Below are 26501 nucleotides of genomic sequence, written 5' to 3' on the forward strand. Positions count from 1 at the left end.
CCCCTTCTTTCTCCTTGTAAGTAAACGGAAAGACTCCGAGCCTAGGATCAAGTGCATGCTGAACAACGCCGAGATCGCCCCCCACCACCCAAAGGATCCCGTGGAGATGAGACGCATCAATTTCCAGACACCAGGTAAATGGGCGGTGGGCTCCCCTGCCCTGTAGCGTTTCACTTAGGGGGCTCATAAGAGAGACTTCTCCATTTTTGGTAGCAGCTAGCAGGGGGGAATGGGCCTTGGCTCCATGTCTTTTCTGGCTCCCCCCCCCCCGCGCGCCCCCGCTGACCCACACCTCAGATGGGAAGACGGGGCCGTTTCGCACAGTGGTGGGCACTTGCGATCGCGTGCTCGCGCAGGGGCCCGTGACGGCTTCTGCCCCATGGACACGTCTGTAATCATAGCATGACTATGTGCGTTGATTTATGTGTGTTGTATGTTGGGGGGGAGCACAGAAAGGCTGGAGAATTAATGCGTCAACCATCAAGCCCAGCCTCCTGCAAATTCCAGCTTTTCAAAAAGAAAGCAAGATTCTCGTCCTTATGGCTGCAAAGATATGCCCCAAAAGTGCGTGAGGGTAACACCTGTTAAAGCCAGACATGAAGGCTGGAATTATTTTTCCAGCCCCCAGATGGTTTTAAGATCTCCTTTCCCTGGGGTTGCCATCTCCGGCTTGGGAATTACCTGGAGATTTTGGGGGGTGGAGCCTGAGGAGGGTGGGGTTTGGGGAGAGGAGGGACTTCAGAGGGGTAGGATGCCATTAGGGTTGCCATCCTCCAGGTAGCAGCTGGAGATCTCCTGCTATTACAACTCATCTCCAGCCGATAAGAGATCAGTTCCTGTGGAGAAAATGGCCGCTTTGGCAATTGGACTCTATGGCATTGAAGCCCCTTCCCAAACCCTGCCCCCATCAGGCTCCGCCCAGTGGCGAAGAGGGACCTGGCAACCCTAAATGCCATAGAGTCCCCCTTCAAAGCAGCCATTTTCTCCAGGCGAACTGATCTCTGTTGCTGGGAGATCAGTCATAATAGCGGGACATCTCCAGCCCCCACCTGGAGGTTGGCAACCCTCCCTTTTCCCCTTCCAGTGACGACCCAAGCCAGTCCAGATTATGCAAGGCTGTGGAAAATGCAGAATAAGTTATGTAACGAATGGGGAATGTCAGGCTTTTCGTTCTGTGTAATTAATACAGGCTGCCCAATTTCAGCGGATTGTTTGAGTGCTGAATATGAATTACCTTGGTGAATTTTTTCCCATCAGAGCAGGCCTGTGTTCCTGGGCCACTTCTCAATGCATTCACAGCAAAGGGTGCCCTTTCTTCCTTCCTTAATGGCCGCTAGATTTGGAAATCTGGAAGGTCAGCATGCCACCCTTCTTCCCGATCTCGTGACAGAAGCACCCAGCCCTTTTCTAGGGTTGCTAACTTCCAAGTGCTAGCTTGAGATCTCCTGCTATGACAACTGATCTCCAGTTGATAGAGATCAGTTTCCCTGGAGAAAATGGCCACTTTGGCAATTGGACTCTATGGCATTGAAGTCCCTCCCCTCCCCCAAACCCTGCCCTCCCCAGGCTCTGCCCCAAAAAACTCCCGCCGGTGACAAAGAGGGACCTGGCAACCCTACACTGGTGGCTAAGAGGGACTTGGCAACCCTATTGTTTTCCCTGGTCCCAAGAGACTCACGATGTGCAACTCTGCTTCTTTCATGCATTGCGTCAATACAAAATTGGATGATAACTCTAGGGTTGCCAACCTCCAGGTGGTATGGTACACAAAAATTAGCGTGCCGTACAGTTAGTTGAGCAATTACCAAAAACAGCAACAGTCCAAACAAATTAAGTGAAAGAAACAATGTTATTTTGCATAAGCAATAAGAACTCAATTGCAAGGATGAAACAATTGTCATCACATATGAGAAGGAAGACAAAGAGAACCTAAAGACAATGTTCTTCATTCGTGATAACAGACAAAATAAAGTCCTGATCCAACTCCGTAGAATAATATGTGGTTGTTGTTACTGTATAAAATTGTATAATATTGTTACTATTTTTTTGTTGATTCCATGTTTTATGCCGCATTGTTGTATATATTTGATTGTATATTTTGACACAGTGGCCGCTGAGGAAGGCTACATATTAGCCGAAACAGAAAGACAACTGGGCTTCTGTTCTATGGACATTGGATTTGTCTAACCTCATGAACCACATATTATTCTACGGAGTTGGATCAGGACTTTATTTTGTCTGTTATCACGAATGAAGAACATTGTCTTTAGGTTCTCTTTGTGTTCCTTCTCATATGTGATGACAATTGTTTCATCCTTGCAACTGAGTTCTTATTGCTTATGCAAAATAACATTGTTTCTTTCACTTAATTTGTTTGGACTGTTGCTGTTTTTGGTAATTGCTCAACCTCCAGGTGGTGGCTGGAGATGTCCCGCTATTACAACTGATCTCCAGGCGACAGAGATCAGTTCCCCTGGAGAAAATGGCTCCTTTGGAAGGTGGACTCTATGGCATTATATCCCATTAAAGTCCCTCCCCTTCCCAAACCCCACCCTCCTCAGGCTCCACCCCCAAAATCTCCAGGTATTTCCCAACCCAGAGCTGGCAACCCTAATTTATTTATTTATTTGTGGATTTGCATCCTGCCCTCTATCCCGGCCAAAGCTGGGCTCAGGGCGGCTAACATCAAATAGAACAACAATAAAAATATACAGAAAACTCCATAAAAACAACAATAAAAATATACAGAAAATTCCATCACAGACTAAAAACCAACAATTTCTAGGAATTAAAACAAGTCGGGGTTCATGTATTGGCACACAGGGCCGGGGAGAGCAGCAGGCGTCCCTTATTAGAAAATTTTGATGGAACAAAAAGATGGAGGGGAAGGGAAGCCAGATACGACGGGAACTGTTGCTAACCTCAACCATAGGCTTGATGGAACATTTCGGTCTTACGGGCCCTGCAGAACTGCATTAGATCCCGCAGGGCCCTGGTCTCATTAGAGAGAGTGCTAATTAATTAACACCTCGATTTAAAAAATAATAATGACAATTTTCAGATTCAGGGAAGTAAGTCAAGGCAAGAGGAGCCCCGTGGCGCAGGGTGTTAAGCTGCAGTAATGCAGTCAAAAGCTCTGCTCACGACCTGAGTTCGATCCCGACGGAAGTTGGTTTCAGGTCGCCGGCTCAAGGTCGACTCAGCCTTCCATCCTTCCGAGGTCGGTGAAATGAGTACCCAGCTTGCTGGGGGTAAAGGGAAGATGACTGGGGAAGGCACTGGCAAACCACCCCACAAACACAAGTCTGCCTTGGAAACGTTGGAATGTGATGTCACCCCATGGGTCAGGAATGACCCAGTGCTTGCACAGGGGACCTTTACCTTTTTAAGTCGAGGCAGGGTTTCTTTCACGATTGCAGAGGAAAAATCACATAATGGGATGCAGAAACTCAGCTTTATTATTCTTTTAAAATAAGCACACTTCTAAGGACACAGGGACATAAGAGGCGTCCTGCTGGATCAGACCAGAGGTCCGTCTAGTCCAGCATCCTGCCTCACACAGTGGCTGACCAGTTCCTCTGGAGGCCCTGCAACAGGCCGTAGAGGTCGAGGCCTTCCCCTGATGTTGCCTCCTGGCACTGGGATTCAGAGGTTGACTGCCTCTGAACGTGGAGGTTCCCTGGTCACGGAGATGCGTTCAAAAGCAGAGCCTGGCTAAATCTCAGAAGCCGGAAGCGGAGGTCAAATAAGCTTTCTAATGTCAGTTGGGTAAGGCTTGGAGGGTCTCCTTCGCATATAGTAGACCCCAAATAAATGACGCCGAGTAAGCTAAAACTGTGACATGAAATATGCATTGGGGCAAATGTACTTAATTTGCATGCTTTATAGAGCACGTTTCAATTTTCCTCGGCGTAGGAATTTATTTTTTTCCCCTCTAGCCCTGTTTCCAGAGGGCAGAAACATGTGCAAACACGCCGTGTGGGGAAAAAGGTCTTCTGCGTCAACAAGCGTTTCTTTCCTCCCACGCCTTCTCCCTGCCTCAGACCCCGTCTTCTGCCACCCAAGATGCTGAAAACTCCCAGTTCCTTGCAAAACTGCAGGCATGTTAGCCCGACACAAATGCAAACATGGCGATCTCTCGGTGTTCGTTCTGTACGGCTGGGTCTTTTTGTATACGGTGACAGTTCCTTCTGTAATGTCTGCTTCAGCTGTGAGCACAAGAGGTCTTTGCCGCAAGGACTGTGCATCTGCGTCGCAGTTTTCCTTGCACTCTCCTGGCTCCCTTCCCCTCCCCACAGCTGCAGTTTCCCTCCCCAAGAAGCCTCCAGAGGGCTTTTCCAGCCTTTTAAAACATGTCCGTAATTTCTATATATGATAAATAGAAATAGAGATAGATAGATAGATAGATAGATAGATAGATAGATAGATAGATAGATAGATAGATAGATAGATAGATAGATAGATAGATAGAGGTAGGTAGGTAGATAGATAGATAGATAGATAGATAGATAGATAGATAGATAGATAGATAGATAGATAGATAGATAGATAGATAGATAGATAGATAGATAGATATTGTATTCCCTATTACTATGTATGGGTGTGAAAGCTGGACAATGAAGAAAGCTGATAGGAAGTAAGTAGATTCCTTTGAAATGTGGTGTTGTAGGAGAGGGTTACGGATGCTGTGGACGGCCAAAAAAAACTAAATCAGTGGGTTCTAGATCAAATCAAGCCTGAACGGACCCTAGAAGCGAAAATGACTAAACTGAGGCTGTTGTATTTTGGTCACATTATGAGAAGACAGGAGTCACCGGAAAAGACAGTCATGCTAGGAAAAGTTGAAAGGCAGCAGGAAAAGAGGAAGACCCAACAAGAGATGGATGGACTCAATCAAGGAAGCCACGACCCTCAGTTTGCAAGATCTGAGCAAGGCTGTCAAAGATAGGACATTTTGGAGGCCTTTGATTCATAGGGTCGCCATGGGTCGGAAGCGACTTGATGACACTTAACACACATACAATTGCTGTATTACTGTCCAGTAGCATGAGGGGAACGGCAGCTACCGGGGACGGAGACAAGTAACATGGGGCCAGTGTGGGCAGAACGGCGTGGAGACATGAACTGCTGTCTTGCACCAAAAAAATTGTAGCAAGCCATGTTTAGCAATGATCAGCTCAAAGCATGGGGAAGCGTGGAAAGCACGTGATAAGAGGATGACGTCCTGTGGATATTCGGAGGGGGGAGGCTGAATCCTGCTGTGTGGAATCCGTGTGGAAGCGACCTGGATTTAATTTTATCTGGGTGCAAAACCCCACAAGGCCACACCTTCGGTCCGACAAGGCCGTGTTCTGCAGCGCCACAGTCAAGTGAGTTGTGGAATGGACCCTTGCCGGTCACAAACCGACAAATGAGATCTCAAAACCACCTAAAGCAGGGGTGTCGAACTCATTTGTTACAAGGGCTGGGTATGACATAAATGTCCCTTGGTCGGGCCGGGCCATGCCTCACCAGCCCAGATCGAGAGTGGGGTGGGTGGCTGCCTCAACTGGCTCGCTGGCCAGATAAGATCTCTCAAGGGCCCGGATCTGGCCCACGGGCCATAAGTTTGACACCCCTGACCTAGAGTGTACTTAGAGTGGGGAGGGGAAGGGAAGGTGATTGTAAGCCGGTTTGATTCTCCCTTAAGTGGTAGAGAAAGTCGGCATATAAAAAACAACTCGTCTTCTTCTGGTGCTGCTGCAGTCGTCTTGTTTGTGGCTTCCTGGAGGCACCTGGTTGACCGCTGTGTGAACAGACTGCTGGACTTGATGGACCTTGGTCTGATCCAGCAGGGCCTTTCTTATGTTCTTCTTCTTGAGTTCTCCTCTCCCTCTTTGCATTTGGTAATAGCTGGTTCTCCCCAATGTGTGTGTTAGCCTCCTGCCTCTCTTCAAGCACATTCATCATTGTGCCCCCAGACAGGCTTTCTGTTGTTCTTGTTGATCTAATGGGCTTCTTGGTATTCATGCCAAAGGCTACAAACCCCTCTGCTTCCAAACAAGAGGGATCATTTTTACCCTTGTTGATCTGCTTGCTGTAGTACATTGTGGGCTATAAAAACATAACTATCAGAATTGTTAGAAGTACATTGCTGGATTCCCCCCCCCCTAAAATTAGTACCCAGCTTTCTGGGGGTAAAGGGAAGATGACTGGGGAGGGCACGGGCAAACCACCCCGTAAACAAAATCTGCCTAGAAAACGTCGGGATGTGACGTCACCTCATGGGTCAGGAATGACCTGGTGCTTGCATGGGGAACCTTTACCTTTACCTTTTTAACCTAAGTTTGCATATAACCAAAAGCTGATCTTTGAGGTTTGCTATACTTCCCACCCCTCTCAAACACACAAACCTGCCAGTCATGGGGCCAAACAAGATGTTCCTTGGAAAATTACCTTTTTTTTCCTCCAGTGGGAAGGGAGAAGAATCAGATGGGTGGTGTTGAGAGAAAAGGGGGTTAACCCTTCACTCTTTACTGTTTTCCTTGCCTGAGGCCCAATCCCCCTCCCCAGGGTCGCCAACCTCCAGGTACTAGCTGGAGATCTTCCGCTATTACAACTGATGTCCAACCGATAGAGATCAGTTCACCTGGAGAAAATGGCCGCTTTGGCAATTGGACTCTATGGCATTGAAGTCCCTCCCCTCTCCAAACCCCCCTCCTCAGGCTTCGCCGCCAAAACCTCCCACCTGTGGCAAATAGGGACTTGGCAACCCTCCCCCAACTGAAGCTGCCCTGCAAGGGGAAAACATGTAGGTATCCCATTTTGTTCTGCGGAGCAAGTAGGGTTGCCAGCTCCGGGTTGGGAAATACCTGGAGATTTTGGGGGTGAAGCCTGAGGAGGGCGGGGTTTGGAGAAGGGAGGGACTTCAATGCCACAAAGTCCAATAGCCAACGCGGCCATTTTCTCCTGGTGAACTGATCTCTGTCGGCTGGAGATCAGTTGTTAATAGCAGGAGGTCTCCAGCCACCACCTGGAGGTTGAATTCAAACAAAATAGCACAAGAACAAAAAGCCAAACTAAGGCACATAAATGCCCAAATTGGAAATTGCTAACAAGGTGTATTGAAACAACCAAAAGGTAAACAACCACAGTTGACAAAAAATAGGTGCAAGACCAACAGGTCAGTTATCAATGTACAATAAACGCAAAGCGTTTAGTAATACAAAAGCAACGGAATAATAAAGATGCAATGGGGTTCCGGTAAATTCCCATTTCATAACGATTTTTTTCAAGCTTCCAAGTCTTCCGTATGCTTGAGAGTTCATTTGTGTATCAAAGGAGTGTACCTTCCTTGTAATCACAGACGGCTGGCTGAGGCTGGAGGTTGGCAACCACAGGAACAAGTAACACCTTGAGAAAAGGGGTGGGATATGTATAGGAAAAACAGCAATTAGGGGAAGTACTGCAGCAGTGATATGAACCACTGTGGCTCAGTGGTCGAGCCTCTGCTTGGCATGCAGAAGGTCTCAGGTTCAATCCCCGGCATCTCCAGTTAAAGGGACTAGGCAAGTAGGTGATGTGAAAGACCTCTGCCTGAGACCCTGGAGAGCCGCTGCCGGTCTGAGTAGACAATTCTGACTTTGATGGACCTTGATGGTCTGATTCAGTATAAGGCATCTTCATGTGTTCATGTGGAATGCTCTATTCAGGAATCTCCCAAGTCCTGTGTAGGGTGGCAGACTAGGGGGACAGGTAGATTGGAGTCTAGTAGCACCTTAGAGACCAACAAGAATTTTGGGGTATAAGCTTTTGAGATTCAAAGCTCACTTTCTCAGATACCTGCTTTGACTCTCAAATTCCATTTATGCATGGCCGATTCCTCCCCACTGACTACTTCAGGACCTTGATTATGCAGGCATTTTCCAACTGTCAGAGGTCACCTCTCGTTTCCCCGCGTTTTGCCCGCATTTTCTGGATTCGTGTTTAGCCAGCATCCAGAACCCGGGCAAACCGCGCGGGGAGAGCGAGGCGACCTCTGACGGTCGGAAAATACATGCATAATCAAGGCAAAGCCCCCAAATAGTGGGCGGGGTGACCGTGAGGAAACGGCCATGCATGAATGGCCAAAAGCTCCTACCCCAAAAATCTTGTTGATCCCTAAGGTGCTACTGGATTCAAATCTCAACCATTATGTTTCAGACCAACATGGTTACCCTCTGAGACTAGACGAATGTTGCCGCCAGCGTGGTGGTTGGTGCACTCCAAGAATCTCTGTGCTGTCTTCGCCTCTTGGGCTGAAATTGCTGCCTCGAGGTTTTTTTTTTGGGGGGGGGGTTGGCCTGTCTAAAGGCAGCTGCCTCTCCCTCTCCGTTTCCCTTGGCGCAAAGGAGAAAGGTGTGCCGGCAGTAGAGAAATGGAAAGCTAGGCCACCCAAAATTCCAGTTATGATATCAAAACCACCACAGGGAGAGCAAGAAAGACTTTTGTACCACCACAACCACCACCACCCTACCCTGGTGACTTTTATGAATGATAATGGTTTCATTTGGGAGGGGGGGGTGTCGGGATACGTGCCTCTGTTCTGCCTCTGATTTCAAAATGAGAACAAATAGAAGAAACAGGTTCTGTTTCTCGAGAATAGATATATGTCTCTTATCCGGACGTCCACTATCCATAGGGTTGCCAGGTCCCTCTTTGCCCCTAGCAGGAGGTTTTTGGGGTGGAGCCTGAGGAGGGCGGGGTTTGGGGAGGGGCTTCAATGCCATAGAGTCCAATTGCCAAAGCGGCCATTTTCTCCAGGGGAACTGATCTCTATCGGCTGGAGTTCAGTTGTAATAGCTGGAGATCTACAGCTAGTTCCTGAAAGTTGGCAACCCTAGATATCTGGACTGACCCGAAAACCAGACTTTTTGAGCTGGCATGCATGCATTACCCGTGGGCAGGATGCCAATTTGCTTTCTGATGGTTCAATGTACACAAAATTGTTTTAAAATATTGTTTAAAATTACATTCAGACTACGTCTATAAAGTATACATAAAACATAAATGAATTTCGTGTGTAGATTTGGGTCCCATCCCCAAGATATCTCATTATGTATATACGAATATTCCAAAATACGGAATGATCCGAAATATGGACCACTTCTGGTCCCAAGAAGTCCGGATAAGGGATGCTCAACCTGTATTCTGTTCTGCTGTGGAATTCGGGAAAGGGAGGGGGGAGAATGACTATTGCAGTCCTCAACTTGTACATTGTGGGCCCTCTTTCTCCCCTCCTCCTCCTCCTCCCACATACATAAGGACCCCGAAAGGGACACGCCCTCCTTTCCCCCTCCCCCCCAAAAAAGCCCCACTATTATTATTTATGTTGCTTTCCTTTTCGTTCAGTTTGTTTTTTCTTGGTTGAGTAGCGTTTCTTTTTTCAATAAAAGTGTTGTTTTTTTGTGTTTAGATATATATCTATTTTTTTGGTTTCTTTTTATTTATTTATTTTTTGTTTACTGTTTTCTGCAGATTCTGGTCTGAGCAGCCCTCTCAGTGACCCTGAATTTGACTTTGAAAGTTAGTTCCTGTGTGTTTTTGTTCCTGTCGGTTTCATCGGTTGTGAATTCTTCCCCCCCCCCATCCCCTCCCCGAATTTTCGGTTCCCCTCTAGTCACGCTCCTCCCCGTGTGTCCCCCCCCTTTCTCTCTCTCTCTCTTTCCCTCTGTCCATTTGCAATCTTTGCGGCTTTTGCCATCGCACTCCCACGCCATTTGTTTTGTCCCGTTGTGCTTCCAGTTTTACAGCCCTTGAACGGAAAGGCCTTTTGCAAAGTGCTCAAAATTTCAGCCGAACGTGTTCGTACCTCTGTGTGTGTCTGTATTTTTGTCTGTGTGTATATAAATATATATGTAGGGTTACCAGTCTCAAGGAACTAGCTGGAGATCTCCTGCTATTACAACTGATCTCCAGCAGATAGAGATCCGTTCGCCTGGAGAAAATGGCCACTTTGGCAATCGGACTCTATGGCATTGAAGTCCCTCCCCTCCCCAAACCCAGCCCTCCTCGGGCTCCGCCCCAAAAACCTCCCGGCAGTGGCGAAGAGGGACCTGGCAACCCTACCTGTAACTTGAGCGCATTCGATGTAGCCCTTCCCTCCCAAGCAGCAGAGGACAAACCTTTGCCCACTTCCCGGCGGTAGCCTTTCAAGTATTGGAACAGCACAACCTCGTCTCCCTCTTCTGCAGGCTAAACATACCTCTGTGTTTCCTTTTAGGGCTTGTTTTCCAGACTCCTGCCACACAGTGCTGTGCACTTTCTCCGTAAGGGTTGGATCCGAACTAAATTGGCAAATTGCACTGATTTCCGCTTCCTGCTGCAAGCCTAGGTTTGCCTGCTCTGGGTTGGGAAATACCTAGGGTTGCCAGGTCCTTCTTCACCACCGGCGGGAGGTTTCGGGGGGGGGCGGGGTTTGGAGAGGGGAAGGACTTCAATGCCATAGAGTCCAAGTGCCAAAGTGGCCATTTTCTCCAGGGGAACTGATCTCTACTGGCTGGAGATCAGTTGTAATAGCAGGAGATCTCCAGCTAGTACCTGGAGGTTGGCAACCCTAGAAATACCTGGAGATTTTGGGGGCGGAGCCTGAGGAGGGCAGGGTTTGGAGAGGGGAAGGACTTCAATGCCATAGAGTCCAATTGCCAAAGCGGCCATTTTTTCCAGGGGAACTGATCTCTTGTCGGCTGGAGATCAGTTATAATAGCAGGAGATCTCCTGCTACTACCTGGCAGTTGGCAACCCTAGAAATACCTGGAGATTTTGGGGGTGGAGCCTGAAGAGGACAGGGTTTGGAGAGGGGAGGGACTTTGATGCCATAGAGTTCAATTGCCAAAGTGGCCATTTTTCTCCAGGTGATCCGATCTCTGTCGGCTGGAGATCAGTTGAATTAGCAGGAGATCTCCTGCTACTACCTGGCAGTTGGCAACCCTATCTCCAGGGGAACTGATGTCTGCCACCTGGAGATCAGTTGTAATAGCAGGAGATCGCCAACCACCACCTGGAGGTTGGCAACCCTATGCAGACCATCCTCATGTCAAGGAGGGGGGGGAGTATCACAAGCCCCCTCTCAGCTTCGTTGTGCCCTGAGATTTCTGATTCTTACATTCGATGTACACATTGCTTCATAACAAGTCATTCTGGCCTCATTTGAACCCAGGCCTTCCTAACTATCTAGTTCATTTTATCCTGCCTTTCTTCGGAGGAACTCAGGGTGGAATATGTTGTTGTCCCTTCTCCATGTTGTTCTCACAATAGCCCTGTGTGGTCAGTGAGGCTGAGAGAGAGGGAGAAGTTTCATGGCAAAATGGGGACTTGAGCTAGGGTCTCCCAGATCTAGGGTTGCCAGGTCCCTCTTCGCCACCAGCGGGAGGGTTTTGGGGCTGGGTTTGGGGAGGGGAGGGACTTCAATGCCATAGAGTCCAATTGCCAAAGTGGCCATTTTCTCCAGGGGAACTGATCTCTATCTGCTAAAGATCATTTGTAATAGCAGGAGATTTCCAGCTAGTACCTGGAGGTTGGCAACCCTACCCAGATCCCAGTCCAAATCTAACTACTAGACACATGAGCTTTCTAGTTTTTGCACGCACCCTTTCTTCGTCACGTTACACTTTAGTCTAATTCCCGCTAACATGGATCTGTACTGTAACTTTCAATGGTGCATCCTGATTTAAAACAAAATCTCAATGCACAGAAAATTAATCTTAAGAAAAAGTCAAAGCTGATAAATATTAGGGGTTTTTTTTTTATTTATTTTTACCAAGCAGTCTGTCATGCGAGGCCTAGACATTGTTAGGCCGAAGTAGTTCAGCCAAATGCTTGCTGGAACCTTTTCAATCAGGCTAGTTCACCCAATTCCCAGACAAGGTTTTGGACAGAGAGCTCTATAAGGGATCTGCAAAGAACGGAAGGAGATGAGAGCCAGTGTGGTGTAGTGATTAACAGCGGCAAACTCTCATCTGGAGAGCCGGGTTCAATTCTCCACTCCTCCACCTCAAGCCTGCTGGGTGACCTTGGGCTAGTCACAGTTCTCCCCAAACTCTCTGTCTCACCTACCCCACAAGGTGCCTGTTGTGGGAAGGGGAAGGGAAGGCGATTGTAAACTGCTCTGAGACTTCTTAAAGGTAGAGGAAAACATGGGGTATAAAAACCTACTTCTTCTTCTACTACTTTGGCTCTCATCAACATTTTCCATCTTAAAAACCCAACCTGGTTTCAAGAGCCATCACCTTGGTGTTAATTGTAAATCTGCTTTCCAGATTTTCTTCACTCTCTCTCTCTCACACACACACACACACACACATACACACACACAAAAACGTTCCTAGACACGCATGAAGACGTCACGCATGCTTCCCACTGGCTGCTCTGAGAACAAGATCATCACCTTTTTATTTCCAAAATTCTGCCATTGCAAACTGGCTGCTTCTGAGCATGCACAGGATACCTTTATCCTGGAGCAAAATTAAGGATTTTTTTAAAAAATTAAAACCACCCAAAAGCAAAAGTAATCCTGAGCATGTACAAAATGACTTTCTCTTCCATAGAAGAGCAGGTTTGGGTTTGTTTGTTTTAAAGTTAATGTAACAGCAGGGTGCCTTTAAGCATGTTGAGCATGTTCCACATCCTGAAGACGATGTTGTTTCATTTGTCTTTGCTCCCCTTCCCCCCCGAAAAAAAACCTGGTAGAAATAATGAAAAATGATAACTGCATTATTGTTTTTCCTGGCTTTATGGTTTCCTGTCCTGGCGACCAGCCCAGCAGATGGAATTCAAGCCAGGCCTTTCACAACCTAGCCGGCTGGTGGTCTTATTTGGGTGATTATTAGTATGATCGGTGGTGAATATGATTTCTAGAAGGCTATATAAACCAAGTGGAGCGAAAGGCACAGAATCTGCCTCATGGGTACAAAGTGAAGGGAGTATGATCACTTTATTTTTTGCTGTCAAGTCGCAGCTGGCTTACGGCGGTCCCGTAGGGTTTTCAAGCCAAGAGATGTTCAGAGGTGGTTTTCCATTGCCTGCCTCTTCATCGCGCCCTTGGTATTCCTTGGAGGTCTCCCATCCAGGGTCGAGGCCCAAGGTCACCCAGCAAGTTTCCAATGGCAGAGTGCAGATTCGAACCTGGGTTTCCCAGATCCTAGTCCAACACTTTAACCACTACACCACGCCAATCGCTTAGAGCAGGGGTTCCCAAACTGTGCTCCAAGGAGCACTTGATGCTCCGCGAAACATCTCCTTAGTGCTCCATGAAGAGATTGGAAAGAAAAATACTACTGTGATTCGGTTCAGTATATAGGTGCTAGGTGGAAATTAATGCTCTTTATCCGTCGTTTATTTAACGGCCCTTTTGAAGAAACGCCAAAAGTTAAAAGCAAGTGATGCCTAAATGTTTATTTGCACGCAGGCGCTCTTTTTGCACTGGAATTTGGAAATCTATGCGCTGAGTCTGGAGTAACTCTTTATAGGATAGAACTGTTAATCTTGGGGTTAAATAAACCAGCTGTAACCAGATGGTATCCCTTGAACTATGGAGAATTCCCCTCCATCGTCTTTATTTTTAATGCCCTCTGGGGACAGAGGGTGGAGCGTGGCATTTTATCAGTCAAGGAAGAGCCAAGAGAGTACAAAGGGGGCTTTAGCAGAAGGATCAGGGGGCTACAGCAGCTGCCCTATGAGGAGCGGTTAAAACGCTTAGGGCTGTTTAGCTTGGAAAGAAGGTGGTTAAGGGGAGACATGATGGAGGTCTATAAAATTATGCATGGTATGGAGAGAGTGGACAGGGAGAAGCTTTTCTCCCTCTCTCATAATACTAGAACATGGGGTCATCTGCTGAAGCTGGAGGGGGAGAGATTCAAAACAGACAAAAGGAAGTATTTCTTCACACAACGCATCATTAAATTGTGGAACTCCCTGCCCCAGGATGTGGTGATGGCTGCCAACTTGGAAGGCTTTGGAAGGGGACTGGACATGTTCATGGAGGACAGGGGTATTCCTGGCTGGTAGTAAAAATGGATATTAGTCGTGATGCATACCTTTCTCTCCAGGATCAGAGGAGCAGGTCTATTAGGTGCTTTGGAGCACAGGCAGGATAAATGCTGCTGCAGTCGTCTTGCTTGTGGGCTTCCTAGAAGCACCTGGTTGGCCCCTGTGTGAACAGACTGCTGGACTTGATGGACCTTGGTCTGATCCAGCAGGTCCTTTCTTATGTTCTTATGATGAGCACAGAAGTATGTGCTGGGAAGTGACATCTGAAAGTTGGTAGAAAAAGGTGTATGGGGGATACAGGAGAAAAAGAGGGAAGAGGAGAAGAACAATGGGGTCGTGATACTGAGAAGAATCAGCTGGGTGAACATCATGAGTCAGCGTGGTGTAGTGGTTAAGAGTGGTGGTTTGGAGCGGTGGACTCTGATCTGGAGAACCAGGTTTGATTCCCCACTCCTCCACGTGAGCAGTGGAGGCTAATCTGGTGAAGTGGATTTGTTTCCCCACTCCTACACATGAATCCAGCTGGGTGATCTTGGACTAGTCACAGCTCTCTTAGAGCTCTCTCAGCCCCACCTGCCTCACAGGGTGTCTGTTGTGGGGAGGGGAAGGGAAGGCAATTGTAAGCCGGTTTGATCTCCCCTTAAGTGGTAGAGAAAGTTGGCATATAAAAACCAACTCTTCTTCTTCATTGTGGTGTTGTGGCTAGCGTGTTGGACTAGGGAGACCCGGGTTCAAATCTGCCCTGAGGGGTGATCTTGGGCTGGTTGCACTCTCTCAGGCTAACCCACCTCTTTGGGTTGTCGTGAGGATGGAATGGAGGCAGGGGAACCACCGTGAGCTCCCGGGGGATTAAAAATGGGGCTGTTAGAATTGAAAAGCAGAGGCGAGGAGGCCTGGCGAGACCGAGAATTGTAACGCTCGGAAAACATTTGCGTCTGAAATGGACCCTGCCGCTGTCTGGGCTTCACGGAACCAGCAGAATCCATTTCGGATTGAAGGTCTAAGCTGTTGCCTCAATGTCAGGGAACAAATGCTTTAGCGGAGCTACAGAGCAACACAGTTGCCTTCCAGATATATATTAAAGAAGCGCCAGTTAAATTGCAATTTCATTGTAGCTCCAGCCCCGCTCAACAGATGTTTGGGTGATTTTGTCTGTTGAATGATCCGGCCCGGGGGGGTGGGGGGGGGTGGGGAGTTGCAGAGAGGGAGGAAGCTGGAGTTCTTTGCAATAACAAGATTAAGGAGATTTCAAGGGATTTGAAACGCTAGATGAGAACTGTCTCTCCTAAGATCTCTTGTGTTTCAAAGCCAGAAAATGTAGCCTTGCTTGGCAACTAGATTTGGCAGAAAAGCCGCTTTGATTTGGGGGGAGGGGGGTTGAAAAGGGGGCAGAGCCCCTGTCTTCCTCTCCCCTCCCTCCAAAGCGTAGACCAGAATGTTGTAATCCTGCACATTTAGCCCCAAAATTAGGGGGTCGTCTTATGCACGGAAGCCGGCTGTTGCCGCCTCTTTCCCCGCTTGCTCTTTTCTCCGCCTGACTAGCTGTTGGGCGGGGAAAGAGAGAGAGCGGCCAAAGAGTCCTGTTGCCCTGGCCGGCCGGCGTCCAGCATTCAAACCGGTCGCCGCCGGCCCCACCCATCAGCTGTCGGGCTGGGTGGGCAGCGACCGGTTTGAAAGCCAGTTGCTGGCCAGCCAGGGTGACAGGACTCTTTCACCCTATAAGATGCCCCCATGTATAAGACGACTCTTATTTTTTCTTAATTTGGGGTTAAAAAAATAGGGGTCGTCTAACACACGGGGGCGTCTTATAGATGGAAAAATAAAGTATATTTCTGTTCTGTTATCCATATTCAAAAGGCTCCTTCTTCCTCCAATTTCTGCATGAGTCTGGAGGGAGGTGAAACCAGAACAGTGACTCAGGCAGAGATGTGACAGGAAGCCCCCTCTGAGAGAGTGGTTGTGCTGCTGTTCTGCCTCCGGGGAATGGAATGGTCCAGTCAGCACTAAGGCCCTAACAGAGAATGATTGAAAGAAGACAAAGGGCGAAAACGCATGGTCGCTTTATCCTCCTTTAATCCCTGTTTCAGCCAGGATTAAGCCAGGATCGAACGCATGCGTTTCGCCTAATGTGCGTTCGATCCTGGCTAAAACAAGGATTAAAGGAGGATAAAGCGACCATGCGTTTTCGCCCAAAGTCATGAAGAAAAGCAGCAGACAGCCTCCTCTGTAGCATCCTCTGAGGCTGCCTGTTGCTTCTCTGTATGATTTACTGCACCTGCTTTGAGCTCGTGGAATGTCAGTTTTGTGGCTGGGTGATGGCTCATTCAGATGTGCTCTTAAGCCTCAAAACGCAGCAATTTTGAGCATCGTTTTTGTGTGTTTTGTTTTTTTACCTACAGTTTAGACATTTGATCTCATTAGATTCTTTTCCGTTAAATTATCCTTTGCTTTGTTTCCGTTGTATGAAGAGCAAAGGAAAGAGAGGCATCTGGGCCGCAAACTGGCCTGTGCCATCCTCTTTGGACGATTTGCCAGGCCCAGATCAGTTCCCGCGCCCCTTAGTCGGCCTCTGCAGAGGTCTTCTGAATACCAGCTGGCCAGGTGAAAACTCTTGAAGTTGGCAGCAGATATGCCCATGCGACAACCCGCTTGGATTTCTCTAGCGCCCACGGGTAGCCCACTCTGGCTTCCGTTTGCCATCTTCCTGTATGCTCTGTGACAGCCATGCAGCAGGGTTGTCCTCAAGTCCCCAATGGCGGGCTAAGCCCCTTCTTTTTCGCCCGCTTATGAGGTACCTTTTCCTTGTTGATTGTTGAAACGGGAGGGATGGGAAATCGTCACTTTTTGCAAAAGCACACTGTAAAACTGGTTGGATGCTGCGCTAAGCTTTTGCCATCTCCGCGCCAAGTTTCTGGGTTACCTTCTTACTGAGCTGCCGCCGCTTGCTGTTGCTTTTAATCACATGGTACCCACTGGGGCTCGAAATTCTCCATGGCTCCCCACATCTTTTCCCTTCCCCCTCCCACATTCCCAGGGCACTGTGGTGGTTTTTCAAAAGGCTATGGGGGGGGGGAACAAGTTTGCCTGTGATAGTCACAGCCCTTGCCAACTCAGTTTGACGGGCAGAGCTGATGGAGTGTGGTATTTTAAGGACATAGACACCCAGAAATATTTTCCCCTAGCCTTAGATGCCCAGCAACTAAGGCCATTTATGCATGGCTGTTTCCCCTTCGACTGCTTCGGGACGTTGCTTTGATGATGCTTGCATTTTCCGACTGTCACAGGTCGCCTCGCTCTCCCCCTGTGTTCTTGCGCCTTTTGCCAGCATTTTCTGGATTCATGTTTAGCCAGTGTCCAGACAATGTGGGGAAATCTATGTTGGCCACTGTGAGAACAGACTGCTGGATTTGATGGACCTTGGTTTGTTCCAGCGTGGCCTTTCTTATGTTCTTAAAACCCATGGGGAGAGCGAGGCGACCTCTGACGGGTTGGAAAATGCAAGGATAATCAAAGCAAAGCCCTGAAGTAGTCTTAAGACATACTTGATGTCCCGCACATTAAAAGCATTCTCAACTGCTGTCTGCCATAGAGAGAAAGGAACCCGGTCAATCGCTGGAATAGGCACATATTGACTCATTTTTTAACTCACGGGCCGGGTGAACGCGAGAAACAGCCATGCATGAATGGCCGAAGAGGGATTGAAAGGCTCTTTCAGGGACATATGTTTTTAAAGCAGTTCAAGCTGTCATGGCTTCCCTCCAAAGAGGCACAGGAAGTGGCAAGGATGATGGGAATTTGCTGATGGTGGCCCCTAGTTCTTTTGCAAAACTACAGCTCCCAGGGTTCAGTAAGGAAGAAACCATGTCCGTAACTACAAAATTGCATGGGGAGATAATATGAAAATGTGAGCATTGCTCTCTTCCTAGCGTGCGACTTTACTATGTGCAAAAGCTTTTTACACGGAGAGAGAGCATTGGCAAAATACGAGACATATGCACTCGTCCATGCAAGTCCAAGAATTATGCCACTGCATTCTACATAATATAAAGATAGAATGAGCCTATACCAGCAGCCTTACCATTCTTATTTGGGAGCAGGCCCCACTGACATCAGTAGAACTGACTTCGGAGTAAGCATTCCTCGGATTGAGCTGCAACTGATTTATTGTACTGTTTCGGCCAATTTCTTCGGAACAGTAAGACTGTGCCGCAATAAGTCAGCTTAAGTTGTTGCGCAGACATTTCCCCCGTGATGTTGATTCCCTGTCTGCATGTTCCGGTGGTTGTTTCTGCTACAAATCTAAGTGCAGCGTGGAAACTATTTTATTTTTTAATGCTGTTTCATTCCCCTTTTGCTGTTTCAGTCTCCAACTCTAATCTGACCCCGCACCTCCAGACGTCAGCCTTGTAAAGCCATTGTAACTAAGCCCCCCGTAATAATGCTGAAATGCCACTCACTGAGGCTGACATTGTGCTCCCCACACACACACACACGCATTGTAAATTTGATTTGGGGTGGGGAGAAAAGATATAAAGAGCTATACAGAAGCTGTAGAACCTCAGGCGAGCCAATTTTAGATGTCAGACCAGATGACAATAGGAGCAGTGGTTAATTCTGAATGAAAGGGGCTTACATCTATTTGGTAGCCATGCCTTCTGGCTATGATGCCCTGCTCAGAAATCTGAGATGTGGGAAGATAGACTATGATTACTCAAGTTGAGGGAAAGGCACTCTGTTTCAGGGCTGAGCCCTGGCAATTCAAAACCAATTAACTTGTCACTTGAAATCATACAGGCGCAGAGCACAATCCAAAGGGAAACAATCCTGTGCTGGGAGCGGGGTGGGAGATATGAGTTCCAAACCACTGTGGAAAAGACGGCAGCAGATCCCAGACATTGGCCCTCACTTTGTTGGGTAGATTGGTCCTTTCTTTTCCACTGCCTCATCAGCTCCAAAGGGGAACTAGCAGCCGACCGCTAGAGCCTTTTACTCCACGGAATGCGCATGACCAAAAGTATGCAGCTCTCCTTTAAAATCTTCTCAAGGCAAAGGTCTTAAGAATCTGAGGGGGGGAGCCAGACGTGTTCGGAATACGTAATGCTATCTTCCTTGGCAGCCGAACTCATACAGCCTATTTTTGCAGTGCAAAAGTTGTAATTGGCAGATTTCTGCTCCCTCTCACCCCAAATACTCAAAAGCTCCCATCTTACTAGGGGGAGGGATATTTGTTCTCTAGCTGTTTTCAGGTGGATGGGAATTTCTGAGTTTAGGAAACTTAGGCCCTTTCACAAGACCAATCTGTGTCTGAATGCTGAAGGGGAGTGGAGGGGGACCTCCTGATATTTTTGAAACTCGTAAAGATGAGATTGGTCCAAAGGAATACGAGTTTCACAGGAGAAATCAAATCAAAGTGGAAAAGCAAAATAGCGCTTCACCAAATTATCATTGGGTAATAAATTCCCCTGTGGATGCCCTAGCGACTTCCCGGTGGTTTGTGTACCACAGATCAGATCTGTCCGTGCCCCATTAGTGGCGGCTAAAATCAGCCATGTGGGTTGGCCGCCCCGTCCCATTTGAGGTCCAGGGAACCTTGCGGAAACTTTTGAAAGACCTCCACAGCGCTCTGGCATATTTTGTCCTCACACACGTACATTAGACTCTCCTTGTTCCATCAGCCAGCTCAATCCATACCCCCTCTTTCTTTTTAATGTATGTGTGTTTGTGGGGTGGTTATATTTTCCCCATTTTTGGATGTCTTTATGACCGTGTTCCCCCCCCACACACACACACACACACTGACCAATTTTGTTCACTCTCAGCAGTGTCCCATTCTGTTTTTTTGTTTTTGTTTTTTTTTTTTTGCCGTTTGCTTGTTTCGCTCCTCCTCCCCCCCTTAACTTCACTGTTGGAACTGCTAGCAAGTGTCTGCTGTCAGAATCTCTCTCTCTTTTTATTTAATTTTCCCTTTTTTCCAGAACAAAATGCATATTTTCGGTAAATGTCACGAATGGGGCCATCGGGGGGGAGAACTCTTCATTTCCCTTTGAGTTCCACGGACACAATTTCGAGCCCTCGGTCTCTCTTCCCACCACTTCCCACCCTTTCTGAACCGCCTTTCCATCGCAATCGTTCTCTTATTCACATCGCAAAACTGTTTGTGGTTTGTAACCTTCTGATGGTTTTAATGGAAGGAGGCCTTTTGCTTCCCACCCCCCTTTCCCCCCTTTTCCCACTTCTAGGTATGCTCAACCACCCACCAATCCCGATTTCAGAACTGGCGGACCACACGGAGCATCTCAAAGCCAATGACAACCTGAAGCTGTCTCAGGAGTATGAGGTACGGGAATACAACTCTTTTGGGGTTCCCAGGGAAAACCATGAACCGACATGTTACAAAGAATATCTTTGGTGGGCTCTCGGGTTCTCCCCTCTCTGTAAACATCTGTTTCAACTTACCTTCGCATGTGGGGAGAGGCTGTGGCTCAGCGGTATAGCATCTGCTTGGCATGCAGAAGGTCCCAGGTTCAATCCCCGGCAGTGTGGTGTAGTGGTTAAGAGCGTGGATTTGGAGAACCGGGTTTGATTCCCCACTCCTCCACATGAGCGGTGGAGGCTCATCTGGTGAACTGGATTGGTTTCCCTGCTCCTACACACGAAGCCAGCTGGGTGACCTTGGGCGAGTCACACTCTCTCAGCCCCACCTACCTCACCGGGTGTCTGTTGTGGGGAGGGGAAGGGAAGGTGATTGTAAGCTGGCCTGATTCTCCCTTAAGTGGCACAGAAAGTTGGCATATAAAAACCAACTCTTCTTCTTCATCATCTCCAGTTAAAGGGACTAGGCAAGTAGATGATGTGAAAGAGCTGCTGCCAGTCTGAGTAGACAATACTAACTTTGATAGACCAAGGGTCTGATTCAGTAGAAGGCAGCTTCATGTGAGAGAAAGTGCACAGCATAATGACGTCCAAAGAGGAGTGACTGGAACATTGCAAATGGGCTGGAAAACTCTTGAATTCTTAGTTCTCCCTAATTAGCCAGGATTGACCAATACATGTTTTATGGGTATGTCCGATTATCATCCCATTTTGTCCAGAAATTAGTTTTATACTGCAATGTTCACTGGAACTCAGTACATTTATTTCAATAATTGGGCTGCGTTCATTCTTCCAGGAAACGCTTGAAACGGGGAAACGCTATGGATCTTATGAGCCTTGGCAGTAGATAAATGAATAATTCTTTAAAAAGCAGAAGACAACGGTTAATTCACACACTGAAATATGGATTGAAGCATCTAAAGGAAGAGTTGCTGTCAGTAGACAAGAAAGAAATGTGTATTATTGTGACATTTGGTCTGAATTAAGTCATTTTTAAACAAAATTTCTAACTAGAGAGGTGAAGGAAATCACTTGAGGAATGTCAATAAGTGCTGTAGCTACTTAGCTTAGGTGGGGGAAGAACTCATGTGGCAGGGGGGCTCTGAGGCGGATTGGCCATCCACAGTACAGGGGGAAATCCTGGGACCATCTGCCACAATGCAGCTGGCGCGGAGGAATCCCACGGCACCTGGCTTTGCCCTGCTGACCCGGGCCCAGTTCAGCCTGTGAGAAGCATGGGCACAGCAGCTTCCAGCTTCACCCTGTTGCAACCCAGGCGTGGTGTTTCAAGGAGGAGCATAGGGCCACCCCCTTTCTGCTCAGCTGGCTGTTTAGCTGCTTGTCAGTGAGGGGAACATGGTGGTGCGAGGGGGGCACGGCCTTCCCCAAGGCCATTATTTGCCCTCCCAGGTCACCCGTGGGGAGCTGGACAGCGGAGGGCCGGCCGAGTAGGTTCAACAGGCAGGACGGTGATGGGGTGAACGTCACACGGGGCCCAGGAGCAGATCGGCAAGGAAGGAGAGGGAAAACCAGGCCCATCTAGGCTTTCCAAATTGTGTGCGTTTGGCGGGGAGGGGTGCAGGTGGCTGAATTGCAACGTCTCGGTTCAGAAATAACCCGCCGAGTCCTTTTTGGCAGCCAGCTTTGACGGTATGAATTGCTCATCACTGGGAAGATGATGGGAAGAGATTCTCGGCTCTGTCGGGATCTTTCTAACCAATATCAGCATTTGGGCACGGCGGGCGAGGAGCAAATGAAATGCACGCCCTCTGCCTCCCCTTCCCCCCTCCTTCTCAGCGGCTAATCTGCATAATGTAATATCTGAAAGCGCTTTTGGCCGACTTCCAGGGGCAGCCGCCTCCAGAGCTGCAGAACTGGAGTTTAAAACAAACGTCCTTAATGAATAGAACAGAAGCACGAGAGGAGAGATGGACGGGGAACAAGCGCTTTGCGACAGTTATAAATGTCCATTAGTCAGGGAGGGGCCAGGCCTCACGGGTGTGAGAATCTGGCCGGAGGGGGGTTCCCCCCACTTTCCCTCCCGGCTCGGCCGCGCCGCTTATTAGATGCCTGCCTGGTGGGAATTTCTTGACCGACAGAAGGACGCAGCATCAAGTAGAGTAGTAGGGAAGGATTTTTGTTCTCAGCACAAGGGGATGGCATGGGGGGGCAACTTTGTTGATTGTGGGAGCAAAACACAGGGCTGAGACAAGAGTTCCTCAGTGGAACAGGCTTCCTCAGGAGGTGGTAAGCTCTCCTTCCCTGGAGGTTTTTAAGAAGAGGTTAGATGGCCATCTGTCAGCAATGCTGATTCTGTGACCTTAGGCAGATGATGAGAGGGAGGGCGTCTTGGCCATCTTCTGGTCACTAGGGGTGTGGAGGGGGGAGGTAGTTGTGAATTTCCTGCATTGTGCAGGGGGTTGGACTTGATGGCCCTGGTGGTCCCTTCCAACTCTATGATTCTATGTTTCTATGAGTAGGATGCCGCACATCGGAAAAGCCTGCCTAACCCCATCCATGGTGGGGGGATAGGCCATCAACCCCCTAGGAAAGATCCCAGTGGGCATAGTGGCCTGTCCACCCATGCACATAGCCAGTCCAATGGCACTAGAACCTCTCTCTCCACCACATGGAGAGCCAGCTTGGTGTAGTGGTTAAGAACGGTGGTTTGGAGCAGTGAACTCTGATCTGGAGAACCGGGTTCGATTCCCCACTCCTCCACTTGTGCGGCGGACTCTAATCTGTAGAACTGGGCTTGATTCCCCACTCCACATGAGCAACGGACTCTGATCTGGAGAACCGGGTTTGATTCCCCCCTCCTCCACAGGAGCGGCGGAGGCTAATCTGGTGAACTGGATTTGTTTCCCCACTCCTACACACGAAGCCAGCTGGGTGACCTTGGGCTAGTCACAGCTCTCTCAGCCCCACCTACCTCACGGGGTAGGTCTGCTGTGGGGAGGAAAAGGGAAGGTGATTGTAAGCCGGTTGGATTCTTCCTTAAGTGGTAGAGAAAGTCGGCATATAAAAACCAACTCTTCTTCTTCGCATGCATGCATTTTCATAGAACAGGCTGCCTCCGCAGAGCTGTCTATGCGCTCCTGTCTGCCTTTGTTGCAGCTTTTCTGTGCGTGTGTGGCGCAACACAAAAGCGTCTGCTCCACGAGGCTTTTCACCTCTCTATCAGAACTCATTTTCCATTTATAATGGAAGCTTTAATTGGCTGGTGGCACCGATTAATTGTTCAAAGCTCGGGCCCTTTGGTAGCGAGAAAGAAGAGGGATGTTCTCGAGCTCGTGGCTGCCTTTGGGGAGAGAGCGCGAACAGCCATTGTGTTTTTTGTTTCAATTATTTTGCTAATGTGATGTTTGAGGACACGAAAGGGCCTTTTTTTACTGAGACGATTCACCTGGCTCAGTACTGTCTGCTCTGACTCAAGGCGGCTCTTCAGGGTTACAGGTAGAGAATTCTCTATCGCCGCACCCTTGATGTGGGGTTTTTTGTTGTTGTTGTTGGAGATGCCGGGGACTGAAGGTTTTGTATGCAAAGCGGGTATTGCACCACTGTGTTATGACCTTTCCAGCTAAAAGTAGGCTCTGGTTCTTGATCGCATGCTGTCTACTGTATCAGACCCCCTCGTCTTTCTCTGTCCGTACTGTCAACTCTGAGATCCTTTATGACAGGAGACACTCGTCGAGTTTTTAGCAGAGAGTATTTGACGTTCCTGAGTTATGTTTTCTCCCCTCTTCCCTCCAGTCCATCGACCCAGGTCAGCAGTTCACTTGGGAACACTCCAACCTGGAAGTGAACAAACCCAAAAACCGGTACGCCAACGTGATCGCCTATGACCACTCCCGAGTCATTCTGCTGCCGATTGAAGGTATATGGACCGTTTCTGGCCCTTCCTAGATATAAATCAACCAGCATGGGTTTGCATGTATATGCAGGGGGTATGGGGAGTTGAGTCGTATCACGTGAATGGGATTTTTCAAAATCGGTCATCCTGGTTTTTTTCCTGGTTTTTTCTTTTTGTTGTTGTTGTTCTGGTTCATTTGGTTGTTTGAGTGTCGGCAGCCACGATTGCCAAATGTATAATAAGGACATAATACCCCCTCCGCAAATTTTTACATCGTGAACCAGAGAATCACCTGACCTATTCGGGCCTATTTTTGCAAGGGATATTATTTTATATGACCATCCTCCCCACACATACCCACCACCCAGATTCTTGCTCGATATTCCTTGGGTCCTGTGTTCCCCATCTGCTTGTGAATCCAAGTCCTGGTCCCATGGAGCAGTTGAGTCACGCTCCAAACTTCAATGGGATTGAGGCAAGCTTGGATAAACTTTACAGTAGGTTAGCTTGAGATTTTCAGCCGGTTTGCCTAATTTTTGGCTCACGGAGGTCATAAAGAACCTCCCTCAGTTGAAGGTTGGGCGCGAGGTAGGATCCCACGAATCCACTCACCGGTTCTTGTGTTCTGAATGCTCCTTGGGCCAAAGGGGCGGTACCACCAGTACCAGAAGGGGTCCATTTAACCTAATTCAGTGTGTTTGATGATTCAGATATGCTCCCTGGTGAAAACCCTTTAGGGTAACTCAGCCAATGAATTTTGCCTACAGAGTCTTTAGAGCAGGGGTGTCAAACATACGGCCCGCGGGCCAGAAGCGGCTCCTTGAGAGCTGTCATCCAGCCCACGAGCCAGCCGAGGCAGCCACCACCACCCCCAGTCCCAAGGTATCAATTATAAAAAAACTGTTAAATAAAAGAAAATAAGAGTGTTATTGTTTTAAGCAGGTTTTCATTTCAAGTAAAAAAAAGGCAAAAAAAATTAATTGGCTTTGCCTGTGTCTTCTATAAAGTTTGTATCTCCGTTACCTGGTATTAAATTTTATGGTACACACAGCCCGGAACGACCAAGTGACATTTATATCACATCCAACCTTCGTAAGAAATGAGTTCAACACCCCTGCTTTAGAGTTTTCCAGATTTGATGGGGCTGGAGAGAGGGGGGGAATCCACAAATGGGCTAGTAAACTGAGGTGGTGAGGGGCAGGTGAGCAGAGAGAAGAGCCTTTGTTTTGCCCTGCTCCCATGCAACAGGGTTGTCTTGTTCTGCAGATGACATGCCCTGCCCTTTCTGCTTCTAGTGTGTTCTGCTACTCTCAATGGTGGGGTAGGGTATGGGGTTGCCAACCGCCAAGTGAGACTTGGAAGATCTCCCAGAATTACAGTGGCAGAGATCTATTCCTCTGGAGACCACAGCTATTTTGAAAAGTGGGCTCTATAGCATCCCCAAACCCGCCCTCCCCAGGCTCCGCCCCCAAGTCACCAGGAATTTCCCAAGAGTTGGGAAGAAGAAGAAGAAAGAAGAAGAAGAAGAAGAAGAGTTGATTTTTATATGCCGACTTTCTCTACCACTTAAGGAAGAATCAAACCAGCTTACAATAGCATTCCCTTCCCCACAGCAGACACGCTATGAGGTAGCTGGGGCTGAGAGAGTTTGGAGAGAACTGTGACTGGCCCAAGGTCACACAGCAGTCTTCATGTGGAGGAAGTGGGGAAACCAACTTGGTTCCCCAGGTTAGAGTCCACCGCTCATGTGGAGAAGTGGGGAATCAAACCCAGCTCTCCAGGTCAGAGTCCTCCGCTCCAAGCCACCGCTCTTAACCACTACACCACGCTGGAACCCTAGTAGGGTGGAGTAGGCAGGTCTGGATCGGGTTCTAGAGCCCTCGTGATCCCAACGAATGGGTAGGCTGCAGAAGCGGTAGGAGGAGGGAAAGCCCCGGGGAATGGGCTGGAAACGGAATTAGGAAGCTGTGAAATTAGCGACCGTGACTTGCTTTTAATTATGTGGCACAGATCTGTTGTGTTCGGTCTTTCTTTCTTTTTTAAAACAAAGCATTTCTTTAATTTAAAAGTATGTCAGGTCAACAGCTTCATGCTTAGTCAGTTGGGTTTCTTGAATTAGCACAAGGCAGGAATCCTCGGCCCCCCGGGAGGAGAGAGAGAGATTACTAATAAGTCAGATGGCGGGACCACTTCTGCTTGGGGGGGAGGGTTGCCAACCTCCAGGTGGTGCCTGGAGATCTCCAGTCTATACAGATCAGTTCCCCTGCAGAAA

At 48.3% G+C, this 26501-nt stretch overlaps 1 protein-coding gene across 3 annotated transcripts in view; it reads left to right on the forward strand.

The window, feature by feature from the left end:
• Positions 1–26501, forward strand: part of PTPRS (protein tyrosine phosphatase receptor type S) — a 156116-nt gene that overhangs the window by 105827 nt on the left and 23788 nt on the right. For 2 of the 3 annotated variants that reach the window (XM_056845473.1, XM_056845474.1), the window contains exons 18-21: positions 22–134; positions 9496–9543; positions 20244–20341; positions 24130–24253. In XM_056845473.1, coding sequence (XP_056701451.1) covers positions 22–134; positions 9496–9543; positions 20244–20341; positions 24130–24253 — 383 coding nt within the window. The remainder of the gene's footprint in view (positions 1–21; positions 135–9495; positions 9544–20243; positions 20342–24129; positions 24254–26501) is intronic. The other variant, XM_056845472.1, reaches the window with a different exon arrangement.

The sequence above is a fragment of the Euleptes europaea genome, chromosome 2, assembly GCF_029931775.1.
Source record: "Euleptes europaea isolate rEulEur1 chromosome 2, rEulEur1.hap1, whole genome shotgun sequence".
Lineage (NCBI taxonomy): Eukaryota > Metazoa > Chordata > Lepidosauria > Squamata > Sphaerodactylidae > Euleptes > Euleptes europaea.